The sequence below is a fragment of the Zootoca vivipara genome, chromosome 4 (assembly GCF_965207765.1).
Source record: "Zootoca vivipara chromosome 4, rZooViv2.hap1.1, whole genome shotgun sequence".
Classification (NCBI taxonomy): Eukaryota; Metazoa; Chordata; class Lepidosauria; order Squamata; family Lacertidae; genus Zootoca; species Zootoca vivipara.
Window position 1 is genome coordinate 100,277,921 of NC_142587.1, and position 21,113 is coordinate 100,299,033.

Sequence of the window (21,113 nt, forward strand, 5' to 3'; positions counted from 1 at the left end):
TTTGAGACTACAATTCCCATCATCCCTGACCACTGGTCCCGCTAGCTAGGGATCATGGGAGTTGTAGGCCCAAAACATCTGGAGGGCCAAGTTTGAGGAAGCCTGTTTTAGTCTATCTTCCCTAAATGGGGGGGGGGGTGAAGTGGTGACACCCCCCCCTGCGGCGGCGATCCCAGAGTTCCCCGTTAAAGGGGTTGTTTTGAGGGGAGCCATTGGCAACTGCAATAAAGAAAGATGTTAGCCCTAGCTTATAAAGAACTTCTTTTCTTTTAGTACCAGCAGAAAAAGAAAAACATGACTCAGGTGATATGGATGGTGCTTCAGATTCTATCTGTCCTTCACAATGTAAGTATGTTTATCGGAAACTTCTGAATACTGTAATGTTCTGCGTCTTGCCTGGGAGAGGAAAGAGGTGAAAAGCACTCTCTTAACTTGAAGAACGGAGGACAAAGGGCACATCACATGCGAAGCCATCGTGAGACGCTCTGGTCTTTGGAGAAGAGTTTCCCTTTTGCAAAGAGGGAGAAGGGGGATTTATGTGTTAGCTGGAGTGAAACTTTCTTGCCGTGATAGTCAAATGCAAAAAGGGTGATGAGCTGTGCATATTGCAGGTATTAACACTGTGCCGTTTGAAGCAACTGGAAGCATAAGAACTAGCTCCTTTTGGAAGAAATCATTGCCCTGGCCCATAAAAACATAATTCAAACTTTCCATTTGCAGAACTTTCTTCATAACAGAATTAAAACATCAAATAAATAAACACCCAAAACATCCCTACGATGTATTGTGCTGTCCAGCACAGGCTCAGCATTTTACAACAAAAGATAACTCTAAAAATCAAAATGTGTCTCTCTCCCTCATTCCAGCTTCTTGGAGAGCCATTATCGCAGGCATCTCCAAACTGCAGCCCTCCAGATGTTTTGGAACTACAACTCCCATGATCCCTAGCTAACAGGACCAGTGGTCAGGGATGATGGGAATTGTAGTCCAAAACATCTGGAGGGCTGAAGTTTGGGGAAGCCTGCATTATCGCATACTTTATTCTCTGTTGCTTTCAGAGAAAAACTAAAAGTCACAACCTTTTCAAGAAGGCAAATTTGCAGCTCAATGCCTTTTTCACCTGATCTAAGGTTACAACACTCCCCTGCTAGCAGAAAACAACAGTTAATTATCAGATCGGCAAGAGCTCAGAGACCACAGTACCGGTAGTTTTCTAACTACTGTGGGGGGAAACCCAGTGTTAGCAATACACATTTAAGCATTTTCCATTTTAAACCTTCATTAATAAGGAAGCATTTCCCCATTTCTGTGTGAATTTAATCAAATAAAATGTTCCCAGTGTGACTTGATTAAGTTAGGCTCCTAAGGCACAGGGTAAGTAGAAGACAGCAGTTATTGCTGTCTTGCAGGGGGTTGGACTAGATGACCCCTGGGGTCCCTACAATTCTATGAGTCTAAGATTTAACCATTTTCCTTGAGTGTCTCAAGACTTGACTTGATACACCACTTTCCTGTAGCTTGGGGACTTTCGGTAGTCAAACTGCGACAAGACTGAGCTCTGCAGTGTAGCAGCTGGGAGAGACTCTGAGCACATAAATTGATTACTTTGGTGTGAACTGCCAGGGCATCAGGCATAGAAATGTATTTAATAATAATAATAAATTAATAAACATTATTAAGAATGAAAATTTGATTGATGGTAATGTGTTCAAAGCACTTAGCACATGCTTTGTCTTACAACAACCCTGTAAGGTGGATCAGCATTATTATAATTGTGTGTTTCTGCCTACAGAACCACAGAATTGTAGAGCTGGAAGGGGGACCCTGGGGGTTGGGTCACCGAGTCCCCATCTTTTGCACCACATGGGTCTTGAACCCCATGACATGTGCTATCTTATGCACATCTCTCTCTCTCTCTCTCTCTCTCTCTCTCTCCAGTATATTTTATAAGCATGTGGTTTCCTATTTTCTGCTTTCAGATATATGACGACATAGGTCTTCACGTTGTTTTGACAGGAATAGAGGTGTGGACAAGGCAAGACCTGGCAGTTGACGATGCCGGTTTGCTAGCGTTTCACGACTACATCACCTCTGAGCTTCGGACTCAAGTCCATTTCGACCATGCCTCTTTATTCACGTGAGAGACTCTTAATAATAATAAATTTTATTTATACCCCGCCCTCCCCAGCCAAGACCGGGCTCAGGGCGGCTAACACTGGATACAAAACAATTGATTAAAATACAGCTTAAAAACAAGATTAAATACAACTTTAAAATGCGGCCTCGTTTCAATAGAAACTCAAATCAAAAACTGCTTGGGGAGGAAAATGTCAGATCTTCATCAGGCCAACTATCCTACGTGGGCTGGAAAAAAGCCAGGGAAGTCCCCAAATATGAGTTCCATCACAGAAGGAAAAAGGAAAGAGGGGAAGGGGGTCAAGTTGGTTCCAGGCCAAAGGCCAGGCGGAACAACTCTGTCTAACAGGCCCTGCAGAAAGAAATTAGATCCCGCAGGGCCCTGGTCTCAGGAGACAGAGCGTTCCACCAGGTCGGAGCCAGTGTTGAAAAGACCCTGTCTCTGGCTGAGGCTAATCTGACTTCCTTAGGGCCCGGGACCTCTAGGGTGTTGCTATTTATGGACCTTAAGGTCCTCCGCGGGGCATACCGGGAGAGGCGGTCCCGTAGGATTTGGTTACTCTGCCTGCCTGCCTGCTGCTGCTAACATCAACATTTCCCCTGTTTCTTTTAGAAATTTAATATCTGAATGTATGTTGTTGTTGTTGTTGTTGTTGTTGTTGTTTAGTCGCTTAGTCATGTCCGACTCTTCGTGACCCCATGGACCATAGCATGCCAGGTTTGATCTTCTTGCAGTCCATGGGTCTGAATGTATAGCATATTATAGATTACAGTGGTACCTCGGTTTACAAACACAATTGGTTCCGGAAGTCTGTACTTAACCTGAAGCGTACTTAACCTGAAGCAAACTTTCCCATTGAAAGTAATGGAAAGTGGATTAATCTGTTCCAGAAGGGTCCACGGAGTATTCAACCTGAAGCGTACTTAACCTGACGTATGAGTGTAATTGGTTCCAGAAGTCCGTACTTAACCTGAAGCATACTTAACCTGAAGCGAACTTTCCCATTGAAAGTAATGGAAAGTGGATTAATCCGTTCCAGACAGGTCCATGGAGTACTTAAACTGAAAATACTCAAACCGAGGCGTACTTAAACCGAAGTATGACTGTATAGGCACTATATTTAATTATATTTAAACAACAACATGGTATGGTGCTGGAGGAGACTCTTGAGAGTCCCATGGACTGCAAGAAGATCAAACCTCTCCATTCTTAAGGAAATCAGCCCTGAGCGCTCCCTGGAAGGACAGATCGTGAAGCTGAGGCTCCAATACTTTGGCCACCTCATGAGAAGAGAAGACTCCCTGGAAAAGACCCTGATGTTGGGAAAGATGGAGGGCACAAGGAGAAGGGGACGACAGAGGATGAGATGGTTGGACAGTGTTCTCGAAGCTACGAACATGAGTTTGACCAAACTGCGTGAGGCAGTGGAAGACAGGAGTGCCTGGCGTGCTCTGGTCCATGGGGTCACGAAGAGTCGGACACGACTAAACGACTAAACAACAACAACAACAACAAAGCAACAACTCTGTCCTATGTGAAGCGCGATCACTGGCCTGTTTTGAACCTTGCAACAAAGAAGCATAGAATTGTCGAGTTGGAGGGGTCCCCAAGAGTCATCTAGTCCAGCCCCCGGCGTTCAACTTCACAGGATGGTCCCATTGGGCTTCACTGTTATGAGAGGGAGACGCACTTTTCTCTAGCCATCTCCACGCACAGCCTCCATCATCTCTCCCCCAACCTTCCTTTTCCGATTGGATCCCGGAATGTCCCACTTTTCCTTCACTGGAAAAATGGTGGCAGGGAGGAATAGGACGCCCCTGTTTTTGCTGGGGAAAGTGTTGGAGGAGATGCAGTCTGGGTATTTGGCTAGCAGTGCCGCTAAGCGCAACGCTCCCAGAGCCCTGCTGAGAGCCTGCTGGATCCGGCCAATGCCCCCTCTTTTCCAGCATCCTCTTCTCGCAGGGGCCAACCAGGTGCCTCAATGGGAAACCAGCAAGCGGGATCCAAGCACAAGAACCTTCTCCCCGCAGATGATGCTGTCCAAGTGGTTTTGGTGCTGATTGTATCCGTCCTTGCCCGTATAATTTAAGGATCCAGTTATGCCCTGAATTTTGACATCTTCTGTTTTGTAGGGCCGTGGGTACACATAATTCCTTTGGAAACTCGGAAGAACGTTTTTGTCTTCAGGATCATGTCTCAGCTTCTTCTGTCAAAGTAAGTGGTGTGGCACATGGTTTGATGTGCCCTTGCCAATCCCTGGTCCCCTTAATTCACATGTTTTTATACACTAGCACTAAGCAACGATGCCTTTTTTTAAAAAACAACCCGCGTTTCAGCCAAAAAGACTCCCTCCAGAGCAGCTTACATGAAATCCAGACAAGACAGGCTTACATTCTAATAAAGAAAGAATGAAATCAATAAAAACACAATACACAAGGCGAAGGGGACAAAGAGGGAAGGGGAAAATTAAACTCAAAATTCCAGCACCAGTTTCTAGACAGTTGTTCCTATATTGACCAGTTGCTAACATAGGCTGCTTGAGGCTTCTCTGTATACAGTCCTACTTTTTAAATTAATAGGTTTTCAGTGATGCTCCATAGTACTCTGAACTAATAATAATACAGTAACAACAACAGCTATTACTATTATTATTACTATATACTATTATTATTATTATTATTATTATTATTATTATTATTATTATTATTATTATTTCAGACTACTATGGAGCATCACTGAAAACCTATTAATTTAAAAATCCAAAAGACCACCAGTACAAAATACCAACTGAACGGAAAGAAACCGTATGACCATTGGATACTGAAAAAATCAGACCTTTGTTTTACGACTCAACATTTTATCTGTTTCCTCCGATTTCTTTATACAAGTCACAACATGGCGATGAATTTCTTTGATTTTCCCTGTGACAACATTTATATTGGAAATGTAGAATCATAGAATCCTAGAGTTGGCAGAGACCACAAGGGCCATCCAGTCCAACCCCCTGCCAAGCAGGAAACACCATCAAAGCATTCCTGACATATGGCTGTCAAGCCTCCGCTTAAAGACCTCCAAAGAAGGAGACTCCACCACACTTCTTGGCAGCAAATTCCACTGTCAAACATCTCTTACTGTCAGGAAGTTCTTCCTAATGTTTAGGTGGAATCTTCTTTCTTGTAGTTTGAAAAAAATCAGACCTTTGTTTTACGACTCAACATTTTATCTATTTCCTCTGATTTCTTTATACAAGTCACAACATGGCGATGGACTTCTTTGATTTTCCCTGTGACAACATTTATATTGGAAATGTAAGGAAAGCCCTGCTGGATGAGGCCAGTGGCCCATCTAGTCCAGCATCCTGTTCTCACGAGGGCCTATAACCTATAACCAGGACCCGGCTGCAACAACGCTCTCTGCTTCCTGCAGCTGTTATTCATACTGGCTGCCTTGCAGAACATCTTTGGGAGAAGAAAAGGCTCCGGAGTTAACCCTGCATAAATCTGGAGCTGCTGTTTCGCCACTTTTATCGTGCAACCCAAAATGAATTTTATTTTATTTTATTGCAAAAAGTGTTGGATAATCTCCTCCCACTGCGCAATCACAATTCGCACGCAGTCCGGTGCACTCCTGCATTCTCAGAAACGTTTCCGTCGCCTTTGGGCTCAATTCCCTGTCTGTCTTTTTCCTCTCCTGCACACAGACGTCCTCGTCTTTAACAAATGATGGTGTATCAGCGGCCCATCAGCTGGGCCATGCAGTCTTTGGCTTTGTCCACGATGACCTTCCGGAACTGAAAGACAGAAGGTGTGGCTGCGCCTGCAGCTCGGAGCATGGCCGCTGCATCATGCATTCAACTGTTGCGTAAGTAGGGGCCGGTGTAGTTTTTTGACTCTGGAAATAAAGCATCTTTGTTGGTTATATTCTCAGTCACGGCTCCAGTCAACCCGGAAAGGCTGCTGGCGGACAAACGCCGGCTCCCTTGGCCAGAAAGCGGAAACGAGCGCCGCACGCTATAGTCGAATTAGACCGGACGCAGGTGGCTCTGTGGGTTAAACCACTGAGCCTAGGGCTTGCTGATCAGAAGGTCAGCGGTTCGAATCCCTGTGGCGGGGTGAGCTCCCGTTGCTCAGTCCCAGCTCCTGCCAACCTAGCAGTTCGAAAGCACATCAAAATGCAAGTAGATAAATAGGAACCGACACAGCGGGAAGGTGAACGGCGTTTCCATGTGCTGCTCTGGTTCGCCAGAAGCGGCTTTGTCATGCTGGCCACATGACCTGGAAGCTATACACCGGCTCCCTCGGCCAATAATGCGAGATGAGCGCGCAACCCCAGAGTCGGTCACGACTGGACCTAATCGTCAGGGGTCCCTTTACCTTTACCTTTAACTGCCCAGGGGTCCTTTAACGTGACCAGTCAACCCACCCTTCAGATATATTTATTTTTTGGGGGGAAGCACAACCCAATGATTTCAGTTGAACTGATTGGTAACTGGGACTGACCAATAGGATCATATCACGTCAGTCTGTTTCCAAAGCTGGTCTTAACCTTGAATGTTTTGGGTCCACATTCCGCGAAGGATTGTCCCATATATACCTGCTTGAGTCTCAAGATCACCTTCAGAGCCTCTTCTCCACCAGATGAAGTGGGGCAGATGCCACTGGGAGAGATCCTTCTCAGTGGTGGCTCCCAGGTTGTGGAATTCCCTCGCCAGTGAGGTATTTTCAGGAGCAGGCAAGCGTCTTTTTTCATTGCCCCGGTCTCTATTTATTTTTATGTCCTTTGCGCCATTCTTCCCCGTTGCCTATTTCATTCTCAGGCTCTTTTAATCATTTTGGATTTTACGATTGTGTTCCATGCTGCGGTTTTAACTTTCATTTGTCAGGCACCCAGGGAGCATTTTTGTGTGTTTGTTTGTTAATGAGCAGCATGGAAATAAAAAGTAAAATAAAAGGATTGCTGTTCTGCTAACAGTTTGTTGTCTTCTATTGCAGAGGGTGTCACAAATTCAGTAACTGCAGCAAAAATGCATATTACGAATTCCTAGCGAACCAGGGGAAATTTTGTTTACTGAATCTGCCCAGGGACTCATTTGAAAGCTACTCTGATGCTTCATTCAACATAAAGATGTGTGGAAACGGAGTGGTGGAAGGCAAGGAACAATGTGACTGTGGTAGGCCTGAGGTTAGAGCTTATGTGTGCAGGGGGTGTTATTAAATATATATGTTTTCTGCCTTGAGGGGCATGGAGTTTCCTGTTAGGATCGTCCTACTCTCGTGCGGGACCCTGGCAGAGACACATGCCCAACTGCCATGTTCTCTCCCTCCTGGTCGATCGTTCGGGAGCTTCAAAAGCTTTCTCCTGCCCGAACATCACAGTGACTGATGCCAACAGACATCAGCACACTCAGGGATCCGCAGAGTGTTCGCAGTTTGCGTAACAGACCTCAGCAACTCAGTATTTGGCTAATCCACTTTGTTTACATATAAACACACACGGAGCACTGCAACATGGCTCCCTCTCTCTCTAGCATCAGACAGCAAAGAACAAAAACAAAACAAAGGACAATAACCCCATTTCACGGAACAGAGTAACACAAACATCCTGTCTCCGTCACTTCCCACTCTGTGGAATGAAAATATACACTGCCATGCGATAGACAACAACCCCATGACTGCAGACACGGGGAATGAATCCCCAACATTTCCTTGCTTTTAAATCTACCCTAAGGTTCTTGCATCCTGTTTTGTTAACAAATTAACAACTCCTTTCATTGAAACACAAACTTAACTTTGCTTCCCAGGCACATTATCTCCAGTTTAATTCTCATTTTAAAATCCCAAATCCTGGAATACATTCCAGGGGGGAGCATATAGATTGAATGTGCCTTCTCTGGTTGAAAATCCTCTGGTGGCAGATAAGAACTTAGTATACATTTTGGCTACTGTTGATTTTAATCATCTTTGGAATTTTAATGTTTCATTTTATATTCTTGGCAAACCACTTTAGAGGAGTTGTTCGTTTACAATCAAGCAGTATAATAAATTTTGTAAAATGATCTCCACATCTACAAATCAGAATGAATGCCCATTAAACAGTAAACGTAGTAGAATCTCCCTACAAACTTTGTGCAAACCAACCAAGATGAATGCTTGCAAGTATCTCCTGTTTTTCTGTTTCACAAACGAATGCACAGAATGATCAAGGTTTTTTAATACACACACACACACACACAGTGGTACCTTGGTTCCCAAACTTAATCGGTTCCGGAAGTCCGTTCCAAAACCAAAGCGTCCAAAACCAAGGCGTGCTTTCCCATAGAAAGTAATGCAAAACAGATTAATCCGGTCCAGACTTTTAAAAACAACCCCTAAAGCAGCAATTTAACATGAATTTTACTACTGAATGAGACCATTGATTCATAAAATGAAAGCAATAATCAATGTACTGTGCTATAAAATAAATAAGACAGTATTGTAGATGATGAAAATTATTATTTTTTTCTTACTTGCACTGATGATAGTCATTGTTTGGATGCGGGGGGGGGGAGGGGGCTTTTATCCATTTCCGCAGTCACATACTCAATCAGTCAGCTGAACTGGGTTCCACACAGTCACAAAAACAAATTAACCGAAAAAGCCTCAAAAAAGAGCACAAAATACAGTGGTACCTTGGTTCTTGAACTTAATTCATTCCAGGAGTCCGTTTGACTTCCGAAATGTTCAAAATCCAAGGTGCGGCTTCCGATTGGTGCAGGCGCCCCGGAAACAATAGCCGACAGCCGCATCGGATGCTTGGCTTCCGAAAAACACTCGAAACCCGGTACACTTACTTCCAGGTAAGTGTAGCAATGGATTCAAGCTACAAGAAAGAAGATTCCACCTAAGCATTAGGAAGAACTTCCTGACAGTAAGAGCTGTTCGGCAGTGGAATTTGCTGCCAAGGAGTGTGGAGGAGTCTCCTTCTTTGGAGGTCTTTAAGCAGAGGCTTGACAGCCATATGTCAAGAATGCTTTGATGGCGTTTCCTGCTTGGCAGGGGGTTGGACTGGATGGCCCTTGTGGTCTCTTCCAACTCTGTGATTCTAGGATTCTAGGTTTTTGGCATTTAGGAACCAAGGCGTTTGAGAACCAAGGTACCACTGTATTTAAAAACTGGCAGGATGAAAAGTGTGGGTGAGATGGGAGGTTAATTTTCTTTCTTTCTTCTTGGAAAAGGACCTAAAAGAACTGCAGAACGCTGCTTCGCTATCGGAAAGCAGAATAAAAGAACTGAAGAGGCTGGCGGTAAGTCATGGCTACAACTGAGTGCCCTTTGTCGCTGTCATTACAGAGCACTGCTCTGGCCCCAAGCTTCCCGTTGTTGAATGGCGAGTGGCCCATTGGGAGTGTGAGGGTTGAGGGGAGCTGGAAGTTGAGTTGACACCACTAAAACTATCTAAAATGTATAAGAACATTTCAAGTAAATGCTGGAGATGTGGGGAAGCGGAAGGCTCAATGCTATGTACAGTGGTACCTCGGTTTACAAACACAATTGGTTCCGGAAGTCTGTACCTAACCTGAAGCGAACTTTCCCATTGAAAGTAATGGAAAGTGGATTAATCCGTTCCAGATGGGTCCGCGGAGTACTTAAACTGAAAATACTCAAACCGAGGTGTACTTAAACCGAGGTATGACTGTATGTGGTGGACCTGTAAGAAAATAAAGGAAGTTTGGGATGTAATTTATAATGAGCTCAAAAGAATGATTAAGGTACCTTTCATTTTTTTTATAAAAAAAACCAACAACAACAACCCGGACGCTTTCCTCCTGGGGATACTAGGCCCAGATATACCTAAAAATGCGAGAGAAATATTTTTGTATGCTACGGTAGCTGCAAGAATATTAATCGCTACGAATTGGAAAGGGGAGAAAACACTGACAAAGCTGGAGTGGCAAAATAAACTGTTGGAATATGCCGAGTTAGCAAAATTGACAGAAAAAAATGAGAGGTCACACTGATCAAACATTTGTTAGGAAATGGGACTTCTACAAAAAATATATCTTAAGGATTACTGTAATAACATGACGTTAGTGGCAGCCTTTGAATGGCTTCTGTGGTGTGACGGATAATTATAGGAGAATATAATATTGACGAAAATTAACAAATGAAAATGAAAGTAAATAGTGCGCTAGATACACTAAGTGGTAGGTGCATTTTGGGGTGGTAGGATGTTGTTATAGTTACAGGTAGGGACCCAGGTGGCGCTGTGGTTAAACCACTGAGCCTAGGACTTGCTGATCAGAAGGTCGGCGGTTCGAATCCCTGTGACGGGGTGAGCTCCCGTTGCTTGGTCCCAGCTCCTGCCAACCTAGCAGTTCGAAAGCACGTCAAAATGCAAGTAGATAAATAGGAACCGCTACAGCGGGAAGGTAAACGGCATTTCCATGTGCTGCTCTGGTTCGCCAGAAACGGCTTTGTCATGCTGGCCACATTACCTGGAAGCTATACGCCGGCTCCCTTGGCCAATAATGTGAGATGAGCGCGCAACCCCAGAGTCGGTCACGACTGGACCTAATGGTCAGGGGTCCCCTTACCTTACCTTACCCTTACCTTAGCCGTGTTGGTCTGACGTAGTCAAAACAGAATAAAAAAAAAATCCTTCCAGGAGCACCTTAGAGACTAACTAAGTTTGTCATAGGTATGAGCCTTTGTGTGCATGCACACTTCTTCAGATACACTGAAACAGAAGTCACCAGACCCTTATATATAGTGAGAGGGTGGGGAGAGGGGTATTACTCAGAAGGGTGGTGGGAATGGGTGGTTGGCTGATAGGTGTGGTAAACCTGTTGATGGCTGTTAATGACTGCAATTGGTCTTACAGGAAAAAGCAAGGGGTGAGATGGCCAAAAATAGCTTTATCATGTATAATGAGATAAGAATCCAATGTCTCTATTCAGACCAGATCTCTCCATGGTTTTAAGCTTGGTAATAAGTTGCAGTTCAGCAACTTCTCTTTCCAGTCTATTTCTGAAAATCTTTTGTAATAAAACAGCTACTTTGAGATCTTGTATAGAATGTCCTGGGAGATTGAAGTGTTCTCCTGCTGGTTTCTCTGTCTTGTGATTCCTGATGTCAGATTGATATCCATTTATCCTTTGGCGTAGGGTTTGGCCTGTTTGTCCAATATGTTGTTGTTGTTGTTGTTGTTGTTGTTGTTGTTGTTGTTGTTGTTGTTGTTGTGATGTCATTAGAAATTAAAGAAGAATGTGTTGTGATGTGATGTAACAAATATTACCATTTTCTTTTCTTTCTTCTGGATAACCCTTTTGTTTGTTACTTCTTTTAATCTCAATAAAGTATAAATGAAGTTGAACGTGAGGCTCTGAGATCAGAGGTTTGCGGAGGGTGGGATCCTCTTCCATCCTGCCAGTTCTCCCTCCGTAGGGTGCTGTGTGTGTGTGTGTGTGTGTGTGTGTGTGTGTGTGTGTCCTTCTGTGGGGCTCTTCCCTGAGGAAGCTTTCACATTGACCCAATGCAAGGAGCAGTGTCAGAGAAGCGATTTTCAACTGCCAGGGGAGAGAGATAGCTCAGTCTCCAAGGCCCAAGAGAGGGTCAGCCCTTTGTCAGGACCAGGGAAAGTCACAAATGTGGATTGAGAAAGGAAGAAGGGTCGTGGAGGTCGGACATCGCCCCTGACCATTGGTCATGTTGGCTGAAGCATTCTCTGCTGGGCACCAGGTTGGCCTGGGCTGGTCTAGGCTTTAAACATATAGGACCATAGAATGGGACCCCAAGGGCCATCCAACCCAACCCCCAGCAATGGGAAGTGCAGGAACACCAGCCTTTGAAGAAGGCACCACCACCACCACCCCAGTAGCAAAGCAGCCTCAGTACGCTAGGCAGAAGTTCAACAGGTGCAGCGGAGAGGCCTGCGGGGTCCTTTTTGCCCCTACTGCCTACTGGGAGGTTGGGGGGGGGGTGGTGGAGCATGGATGAGACCTCCATCCTGACAAATAATAACAATTATTATTATTATTATTATTATTATTATTATTATTATTACACTGCCCATCTGGCTGGGTTTCCCCAGCCACTCTGGGTGGCTTCCAACAACCATTAAAATACAAGAATCTATTAAACATTAAAAGCTTCCCTAAACAGGGCTGCCTTCAGATGTCTTCTAAAAGTCTGGTAGTTGTTTTTCTCTTTGACATCTGGTGAGAGGGCATTCCACAGGGTGGGTGCCACTACCGAGAAGGCCCTCTGCCTGGTTCCATGCAACTTGGCTTCTCGCAGGGAGGGAACCGCCAGGAGGCCCTCGGCGCTGGACCTCAGTGTCCGGGCAGAACGGTGGGGGTGGAGACGCTCCTTCAGGTATACTGGACTAAGGCCATTCAGGGCTTTAAAAATCAGCACCAACACTTTGAATTGTGCTCAAAGCCTCTTCCATCCTTTCCTGGTTCCCAGAGGTTGTTGTGATGTCTCTGACCACATGGTTACAGAGAGTAGGGCTGGATGACATGTCAATATATCATCCATCTTGGTCTCATGGTTTTTGACCATGGTTAGGGGTGATATGATAGCCATGTTCAAATATATAAAAGGATGTCATATAGAGGAGGGAGGGAGGTTGTTTTCTGCTGCTCCAGAGAAGCGGACACGGAGCAATGGATTCAAGCTACAAGACAGAAGATTCCACCTAAACATTAGGAAGAACTTCCTGACAGTAAGAGCTGTTCGGCAGTGGAATTTGCTACCAAGGAGTGTGGTGGAGTCTCCTTCTTTGGAGGTCTTTAAGCAGAGGCTTGACAGGCATATGTCAAGAATGCTTTGATGGTGTTTCCTGCTTGGCAGGGGGTTGGACTGGATGGCCCTTGTGGTCTCTTCCAACTCTACGATTCTATGATTCTATGACCTGCCCATGTATTTCGAATCACAATATGGGTGTGTGCCATGCAAAAATCACGATGCTTCTCTCGATTCCTGAAGCCTCTGTTAACTCCGCTGGCTCAGCTCTCCCCTGCCTCCTGCAGCGTAGTGGGGGGGCTGGGGGGGCAGGCTGTGGCCCCGGGTTCATTTTTTGGAGAGAGCGTGACCGGGCACCCCCACAGGCTTTGGCAGCTCTGCTCCCAGGTCAGGTCTGACCAGAGGGGTGGGAGAGGGAGAGGGCGAAGAGGAGGAGAGGGACAGATCTGGAGGGGGTCCAAGAAGCTGTTAACTAGCCTGCCCTCTTTTCTGACAGGAGTGCCAGGGAAATGATTGCTGCCAAGAGGATTGCAAGCTGAAACCAAACACAGCGTGTTCTTACGGACTCTGCTGTGACAAATGCAAGGTAAGATTGCCACGGAAGCTGTCATTTGCCTCTGCTTTGGTGCTTGAAATCCTTACTCTCTGGGCCTGTCGAATCTCCAACAAACCCCTTGGTGACATCCTTGTGCAGATAGTTACGGTATATTAATGTCACAATGCCTTTCATGGCTTATTTGCATTAGATAATGCAAGTGGTCTCTTTCTTTGGGTCGAATTTCTTCTCCATCTCGAGTTGGCATAGCTGCCAAGTCTCCCGTTTTCCCCGGGAAATGCCCGTTTTTCCAGCTGTTCCTAGCTGAAAAAACGGATTTTTTTGTTTTTCCCCGGTTTATTCTGGCACGGTGGCCATTTTGGAACTGGGCGGAGCATGCTCAGAAGCGACTTTTGATGCTGCTCTGCCCAGTTCCAAAATGGCTGCAGTGCGACTTCTGGCGCGGCGGCCATTTTGGAACTGGGCAAAGCAGCATCAAAAGTCACTTCTGAGCATGCTCCGCCCAGTTCCAAAATGGCAGCAGCGCTACTTCTGGTCTCCTACTTCCGCCCGGTCCCTTATTTCTCCGACAGCAACTTGCCAGGTATGAGTTGGGGGAAGGCCGAACATACACTACATTATCTATGTTTATTCCTTTCTTATTTAGCCCCCTCAATACTTACCCATCCTCATTTTATTTTATGATTACATCCACCGCAGCCCCACTTTACAGACAAAATGCGCTCATCGTAGGCAATATAATTTTTAAGAGCCTTGTTTTTCGACAAGTCCAACGCTGCCAGCCAGGAAGGAACTTGCTGAGCTGGAGAACCCACGTTTGCATAGATCCGTTTGCATATCCCACACTGGTGCATTTTGTCTTATTTGCATGATTATTTGCATTTATTTGCAAAGACGGGCTCTGGTGGATTCAGCAGACTAGACCATTAGTGGGTCCAATGGCCAAGGCGGCAGTTTCTGCACGAGATGCAGAGGGAAGTGAGGGGAAGGGAGGCTAACTAAGAAGGAAAACTCTTGATCCTAAATCTCCGCTGCCTTGCGGGACATCTTCAGGAGAAGAACAGGCTAAGGAACAAACCCTACACAAATCCGGAGTGAAGTCCTTAAGACAGTTGGGTGGTGCCATGTACACCTCCTTCCAGCTTGCTCTGCTTTCCTTTGGATCACATCAGTGAGGGTGAGAGGGGGGGGGTTCTTGTCGCCTGGGCAGCCCAGGACCTCCAGAGACACTACTCAGGCTGGCACTCCAGGGAGGTCACTTTGCTAAAGCAGCAAAAACAATACGGGTGGCAGCAGTTGCAAGTTACTGCCCTCTGCAGCCACAGCAGACGCTGTGATTCTCCAGCAGTTTGACTTCTCCTCCAGAGGCACACTCCATTGTCTCTCGAGACAGACAGACGCCAAGAACATTTTATTCCACAGTTTGTCTGTTGTGTGCATATTTCCATGCGGTGTTACAAAGCCAGAGCCTGTTGTATGTAGGCAGTCAATAATTTGCATAATAATAATAATAATAATAATAATAATAATAATAATAATAATAATAAATGTTTCTGCATCCTCTGGGAAAGCAGCCACAGTTTGCGGTTTGGTTCTTGTTTCCAACAGATTGCCCCCGAAGGGAAAGAATGCAGGGAAGCCGTTTCCGAATGTGATTTCCCTGAATACTGCAATGGGGTTTCCGCCCAATGCCCCGTGGATGTGCACAAGCAAAATGGGATGCCATGCGGCAACAAGGACATCTGCTATTCGGGGAAATGCTTCAATGTTCACCAGCAGTGCGAAGATATCTTTGGCAAAGGCAAGGCTGACATGATTGAATGCAAAATAGCTACCAGCTTTGTGCCGTCCTGTACAGAGTGTTCCTAAGCGGTCTAAACCGCACAGCCTAGGGCTTGCCGATCAGAAAGTCGGCGGTTCGAATCCCCGCGACGGGGTGAGCTCCTGTTGCTCGGTCCCAGCTGCCCAACCAGCAGTTCGAAAGCACATCAAAGTGCAAGTAGATAAATAGGGACCGCTCCAGCGGGAAGGTAAACGGCGTTTCTGTGCGCTGCTCTGGTTCACCAGAAGGGACTTAGTCATGCTGGCCACATGGCCTGGAGCTGTCTGTGAACAAACACCGGCTCCCTCAGCCTATAGAGCGAGATGAGCGCGCAACCCCAGAGTCGTCCGTGACTGGACCTAACGATCAGGGGTACCCTTACCTTTACCTTTAAATGTGCCTCTGAGCACGGGAGAGCAGATCTGAACTTTTCGGTTTCTCAGCTTTCCAATCTTCGGGTCTCCACATTTCCACTTCAGCTTGTGAATTATTATTACTGTATTATTATTTCCGGGTGCTCACAAAACTTAATCAGCATTTCAGAGCTGCTTTCTTCTAATATACACATTTTTTGCAAAGTAATTTCCCTTGGTATAATGCAGTTTTGCATATTTGGGCTAATTTTTATGCACATTTTGCCAGAGTATATGCATTTTCTCCTCCTTGGTGGGAAAAGTGCATTGCAACCTCCAGAGGGGTGTGAATTTTGATGGATGGTTGTGTTTTGGTTTGCTCCTCGTGTGATTTGGGTAGGTTCACATTTAAGGGCGAGCTGGACTTTAAGGAACTTCTAACCCAACTCCACTTCTGTGATCAGGAATTTGTGAGTCTTCTCCTAGCCAGGAGGGACAAATGCTGTATCAGGAAGGTTCCCTCTGGCAACCTCACACTGAATTTCTCGTGCATAAATCTCATGCAGAAATCAACAAATACTGAGACTGCCTGGGACCAGCCTTCCTGCTTACCAGCTCCTTCAGCCACTGGCTGAGCTGCTGCGATGACACAGAATTGTGCACATATTATTCTAGCTGCATGGAGGAAACCGCCACAGTAGAACTTTCAGCTAACTTGGCTATGCTTTGGGGAGGAGCTTTGGGGTTTCTTAAATTGTTATGGATGGGAGAGAGACGTTTCACCCCAAGCCCTTAAAGGAATCTGATTGTAACTTACCCAAAGCACGTAAGTGGTATAGAATACATATGCCCCTCCTATCACACGATGACCAATACTCTTCCATGGTAGGGTTGCCATATTTCAGAAGGTGAAAGTTGTTGAGCTTTTTCTGCAAAATCTCAAAAGTTCTTGAGCTATTTTTAATGAAATTCACCAAAAAAAAAACCCTACACTTTCCGGCCAGACGCTGTTTGCGAGGTCCAAATACCAGCTATGTCTGGATGCATGGCAGCCCTACGGTGGAGGCTATTGCCCAAGCAGGATTGTTTGGGACTATAATCTGAAGTTCAGGAGGTTAAGATGCAGTTATGTCCCAAATTTCAATATCTTAAGTCTGTTGATTTCGGTGGGTCTGCTTTTGGCTATCACCATTTACCTGCTAGAGGTGTGAAAGAAAAGAGGCCCACCATTTTAAGAGCTAGCCATTTTAATAAATTCAAATTATTTGGATTTGGATGGGGGGGGGGAGAGATGCCTTCCTTGTCTTCTTATTGTGAATGTACACACACTTTGCTCCTGACACTTTCCCCCTTTTCCCTATCTCCTCTTTCTCCCAAATCCGAAGGTGCAAAAAGTGCTCCGCTGAGTTGCTACAAAAAAGTCAACGTGAGAGGAGATCGGATTGGCAACTGCGGCAGGAATAAATTGGGGTACAAGAAATGCAAAGAAGAGTAGGTTCTACCTGTGGGCAGGGGTCCAACCTGCTGGGTCCGATGCAAAGGGGGCAATTGATCAGTGGCATAGCATGTGATGCCAGTGCCCGGGGCAAGACAAGGATTGCGTCCCCTAACCTTCTTGGGGGCGTCACGTGGGAGGCAACAGGTAGACTTTGCTGTGCCCCATAGCTGCCAAGTTATCCCTTTTTTTAAGGGAAATTCCCTTATGCTGAATAGGCTTCCTCGTGAGAAAAGGGGAAAACTTGGCAGCTATGCTGTGCCCCAGTCGCAGCGTTCGCCCTCTCAGCTCGGCAAGCTCGCGGCTGGTTCTCCTTGGTGCGCAGTTTTCCATATAGCTTTAATTTTATCAGAGTTTATTTTTTGAAAGATTCTTTTTTAGCTGTTCTTGGTTTTATCTGCAGGTAGGTAGCCGTGTTGGTCTGACATAGTCGAAACAAAATAAATAAATTCCTTCTAGCAGCACCTTAAAGACCAACTAAGTTTTTTTTTAATTTTGGTATGAGCTTTCGTGTGCATGCACACTTCTTCAGATACACTTAAATAGAAGTCCCCAGACGCTTATATATAGAGAAAGGGTGGGGAGGGGTATCACTCAGTTTTATCTGTTAGCTGCCTGAGTCCCAGAACTTTTTTTAATCCCTTCTCAGATTTAATACAGTTAGCAAGAATACTTGTGCATTTAAGTTATACAGGTGAAATAAGGGGCGGAGGGCAGGGAAAAGTTACTAGGAAGATCAAGTGCAAGGAAAATGTTGGCTCCAAGTGGTGGTCTTAAATTAAGGCACGACTCCTCTAGGAAGTTTCCTAGAGAAATCTAACTTTGTAGCTGCTTATTGTTTTGGGGAATTTCAAGGTTTTTACTCAGTTTTAGGACCCAGATTCTTGGCAACAGATATATCCATCTTAAGGTGACTGGATTTTTCCACTTAAACCATGAAGATAGAACCATTCTTAAAATAAGTCATTAACCTTTAAAAACACATCGTCGTCATCGACACTGGAGGCAGGAGGGATGTCTTGTTGGACCTTGGTAAAAAAATAGCTAGCCTAGAGCTCCCTTTTGTTCGGATGACCTTGAAAGTTCAGGGCCAATTTCTCCTGGTACAGAGCTGGTGCTGTCCCTGAAGGGCTGGTAAAAGTTCCCCACGCTTTGCCCTTAGTGAGATTAACAAGCCAGATTGAATTTGGCAGAAATAAACGATAAATTGCAAGAACTCAGGCCAAAAGAGGATGGATTTCAAATAAGTCTTCACAAGGTTTTATTGATGTGATGCGGAGTTTAAATGGGAATCAATCCCAATGTTGAAGGCAAATATTCTTCGTCAGCTGGAATATTGAGAAAGTTGAAATGAATCTTAGAATAATTCTCCTTATAATAAATGTAAGGTTAGTTACTCACAGATATACCTGTTATGTTCATTTAAACACAGTCTCTGCCTTTTACATATGATAAAACTTTATGTTTAGAGATCTGAATGAATTTTTATTATAAGGAGAATTATTCTAAGATTCATTTCAACTTTCTCAATATTCCAGCTGACGAAGAATAGTCAAAACAGGGCCTTGTCCTGATTTTTACTGGAATTTACCTTTATTTGCCTTCAACATTGGGATTGATTCCCATTTAAACTCCGCATCACATCAATAAAACCTTGTGAAGACTTATTTGAAATCCATCTTCTTTTGGCCTGAGTTCTTGCAATTTATCGTTTATTTCTGGACTTTCCCAAGAACTCCAATTTCTACTGAGATTGAATTTGGCGACAAGGCATCCCGGGCCGGTACGTACTCTCTCTTTCCCTTCTCACTTTTTGTTGCAGAGATGTCCTTTGCGGAAGGATCCAGTGCGTCAACATCTATAAAGTCCCAAGATTTGCAGTCAAACGTTCTGTAGTTCAGACTCCTATGGACAATCTATTGTGTTGGGGGACAGCTTCCCACAAAGGGGACGACGTGCATGACGTTGGAGTGATAGCAGATGGATCAGTGTGTGGTGACAACAAGGTGACGTTGGTTACCTCTGAGCAGGGCTGAAGGGGCAAGTCCTGGAGGGTTTAGGGGGTGGCCATTTTAGAGGTCGCCATGCCTGGAGGCAAGACTGGATGCAGTGCTTCTGCCGATGGTTCTCAGCTGGGCGTGCCGTGGTGTTTAGTCTTTGTACCTGGTTGGGCTGTCAGGAATCTGTGGCTCTAAAAAATGCTGCATGAATTAATAAATAAATACAGGTGAAACTCGGAAAATTAGAATATCCTCGAAAAGTGCATTTATTTCAGTAACGCAACTTAAAAGGTGAAACCAGTCTATGAGATAGATCAGGGGTCCCCAGACTAAGGCTCACGGGCGCGCTTCTGGGTTAAAAATATATATATATATATATGCCAGAAATTATTTGTGCACATGCGTATGGGCCTCTCCCGACCCGGAAGTGCACCAGAAATAATGTTTGCGTGCTTGTGCAAACATCATTTCCAGTGCACTTCCGGGTCAGGCCATGCGCATGCGCACAAACAATTTTTGCTGCTTTTTTTCCGACCCAGAAGTGCGCCGCCGCGCCTGTAAGAGTGTGTCCGCATGCGCACGGGCACGCACTCCCCCGCCCTCTGGCCCTCCGCGCAATCAGCACGGTGGGCACCTGCCTGAAGCCAGGTAAGTTTGGGGACTCCTGAGACAGATACATGACATGCAAAGCAAGATATGCCAAGCCTTGATTTGTTGTAATTGTAATTATTTGTGCTTAGGCAGGTCAATTATAAATGGAATGTAATTTATGAAATGTAATAGCGATGTTTATTTTTGTATTCTTGTAACCATTTGTTTTATTACTGTGGAATTTCCGAAAGAAAGCGTTTGTAAAAATTAAAAGACAAATAAATAATAATAATAATAATAATAATAATAATAATAATAATAATAATAATGATTTTATTTATACCCCACCCTTCCCAGTCAAGACCGGACTCAGGGCGGCTAACAACAAAAATATCAAAACAAGCATAAAAGAAACGATTCAATTAAAATACAAGTTAAATACAATGTTAAAATTCAATTTTAAAATTAGGAATCTACAAGTGGAACCTCATTTAAATATCTGTAGGATAAAACCTCAGGGGAGGGTAACACCGGGGTCAGACTGTGTCAGTCCAAAGGCCAAGCGGAACAGCTCTGTCTTGCAGGCCCTATGAAAAGATGACAACTCCCGCTGGGCCCTAGTCTCCGGAGAGAGAGCGTTCCACCAGGTCGGGGCCAGTACTGAGAAGGCCCTGGTCCTGGTCGAGGCCAGTCTAGCCACCTTGTGACTCGGGATCTCCAGTATGTTATTATTTGTGGACCTGTCTGCAGGGCATACCGGGAGAGGCGGTCCCGCAGGTATGAGGGTCCTAAGCCGCATAAGGCTTTAAAGATCAAAACCAGCACCTTAAACCTGACCCTGTGCTCCACCGGGAGCCAGTGCAGCTGGTAAAGCACTGGATAAATGTGATCCCGCGGCGAGGACCCCGTAAGGAGTCTCACCGCGGCATTCTGCACCCGCTGGAGTTTCTGGGTCAGTTTCAAGGACAGCCCCGCGTAGAGCGAGTTACAATAATCAAGCCTAGAGGTGACCATCGCATGGATCACTGTGGCCAGGTCAGGGCGAGAGAGGTAAGGGACCAACTGCTTAATGTAGCGGAGATGGAAAAATGCCACCTTGGCTGTGGTTGCAGCCTGCACCTCCATGGAAAGGGAGGCATCCAAGGTTACACCCAAGCTCTTGACAGAAGGGGCTGACACTAATTGAACCCCAGCAAAAGATGGAAGTTGCCCCCCCCCCGCCCCATGTCATCCCGACCCAACCAGAGGACCTCTGTCTTTGAAGGAATTAGCTTCAGCCGACTCCCACGTAGCCATCCAGCCACAGCTTCCAAGCTATTACTGAAATCAATGCACTTTTCAACAATATTCTAGTTTTCCGAGTTTCACCTGTAGATTGTCTTGGTTAAGAGTAGGCTGAACTCAAGAAATAACTATCCACCGAAGGGTTTGCCTT

The 21,113-nt window shown here is 45.3% G+C and overlaps 1 protein-coding gene across 1 annotated transcript in view; it reads left to right on the top strand.

Moving 5' to 3' along the window:
• LOC118085082 (disintegrin and metalloproteinase domain-containing protein 21-like) overlaps positions 1 to 21,113 on the top strand; it is a 48,003-nt gene that overhangs the window by 13,044 nt on the left and 13,846 nt on the right. The window contains exons 8-17 of the mRNA XM_088668503.1: positions 274 to 345; positions 1,980 to 2,137; positions 4,270 to 4,351; positions 5,838 to 5,998; positions 7,129 to 7,318; positions 9,351 to 9,419; positions 13,358 to 13,447; positions 15,026 to 15,218; positions 16,978 to 17,083; positions 18,910 to 19,093. Coding sequence (XP_088524629.1) covers positions 274 to 345; positions 1,980 to 2,137; positions 4,270 to 4,351; positions 5,838 to 5,998; positions 7,129 to 7,318; positions 9,351 to 9,419; positions 13,358 to 13,447; positions 15,026 to 15,218; positions 16,978 to 17,083; positions 18,910 to 19,093 — 1,305 coding nt within the window. The remainder of the gene's footprint in view (positions 1 to 273; positions 346 to 1,979; positions 2,138 to 4,269; positions 4,352 to 5,837; positions 5,999 to 7,128; positions 7,319 to 9,350; positions 9,420 to 13,357; positions 13,448 to 15,025; positions 15,219 to 16,977; positions 17,084 to 18,909; positions 19,094 to 21,113) is intronic.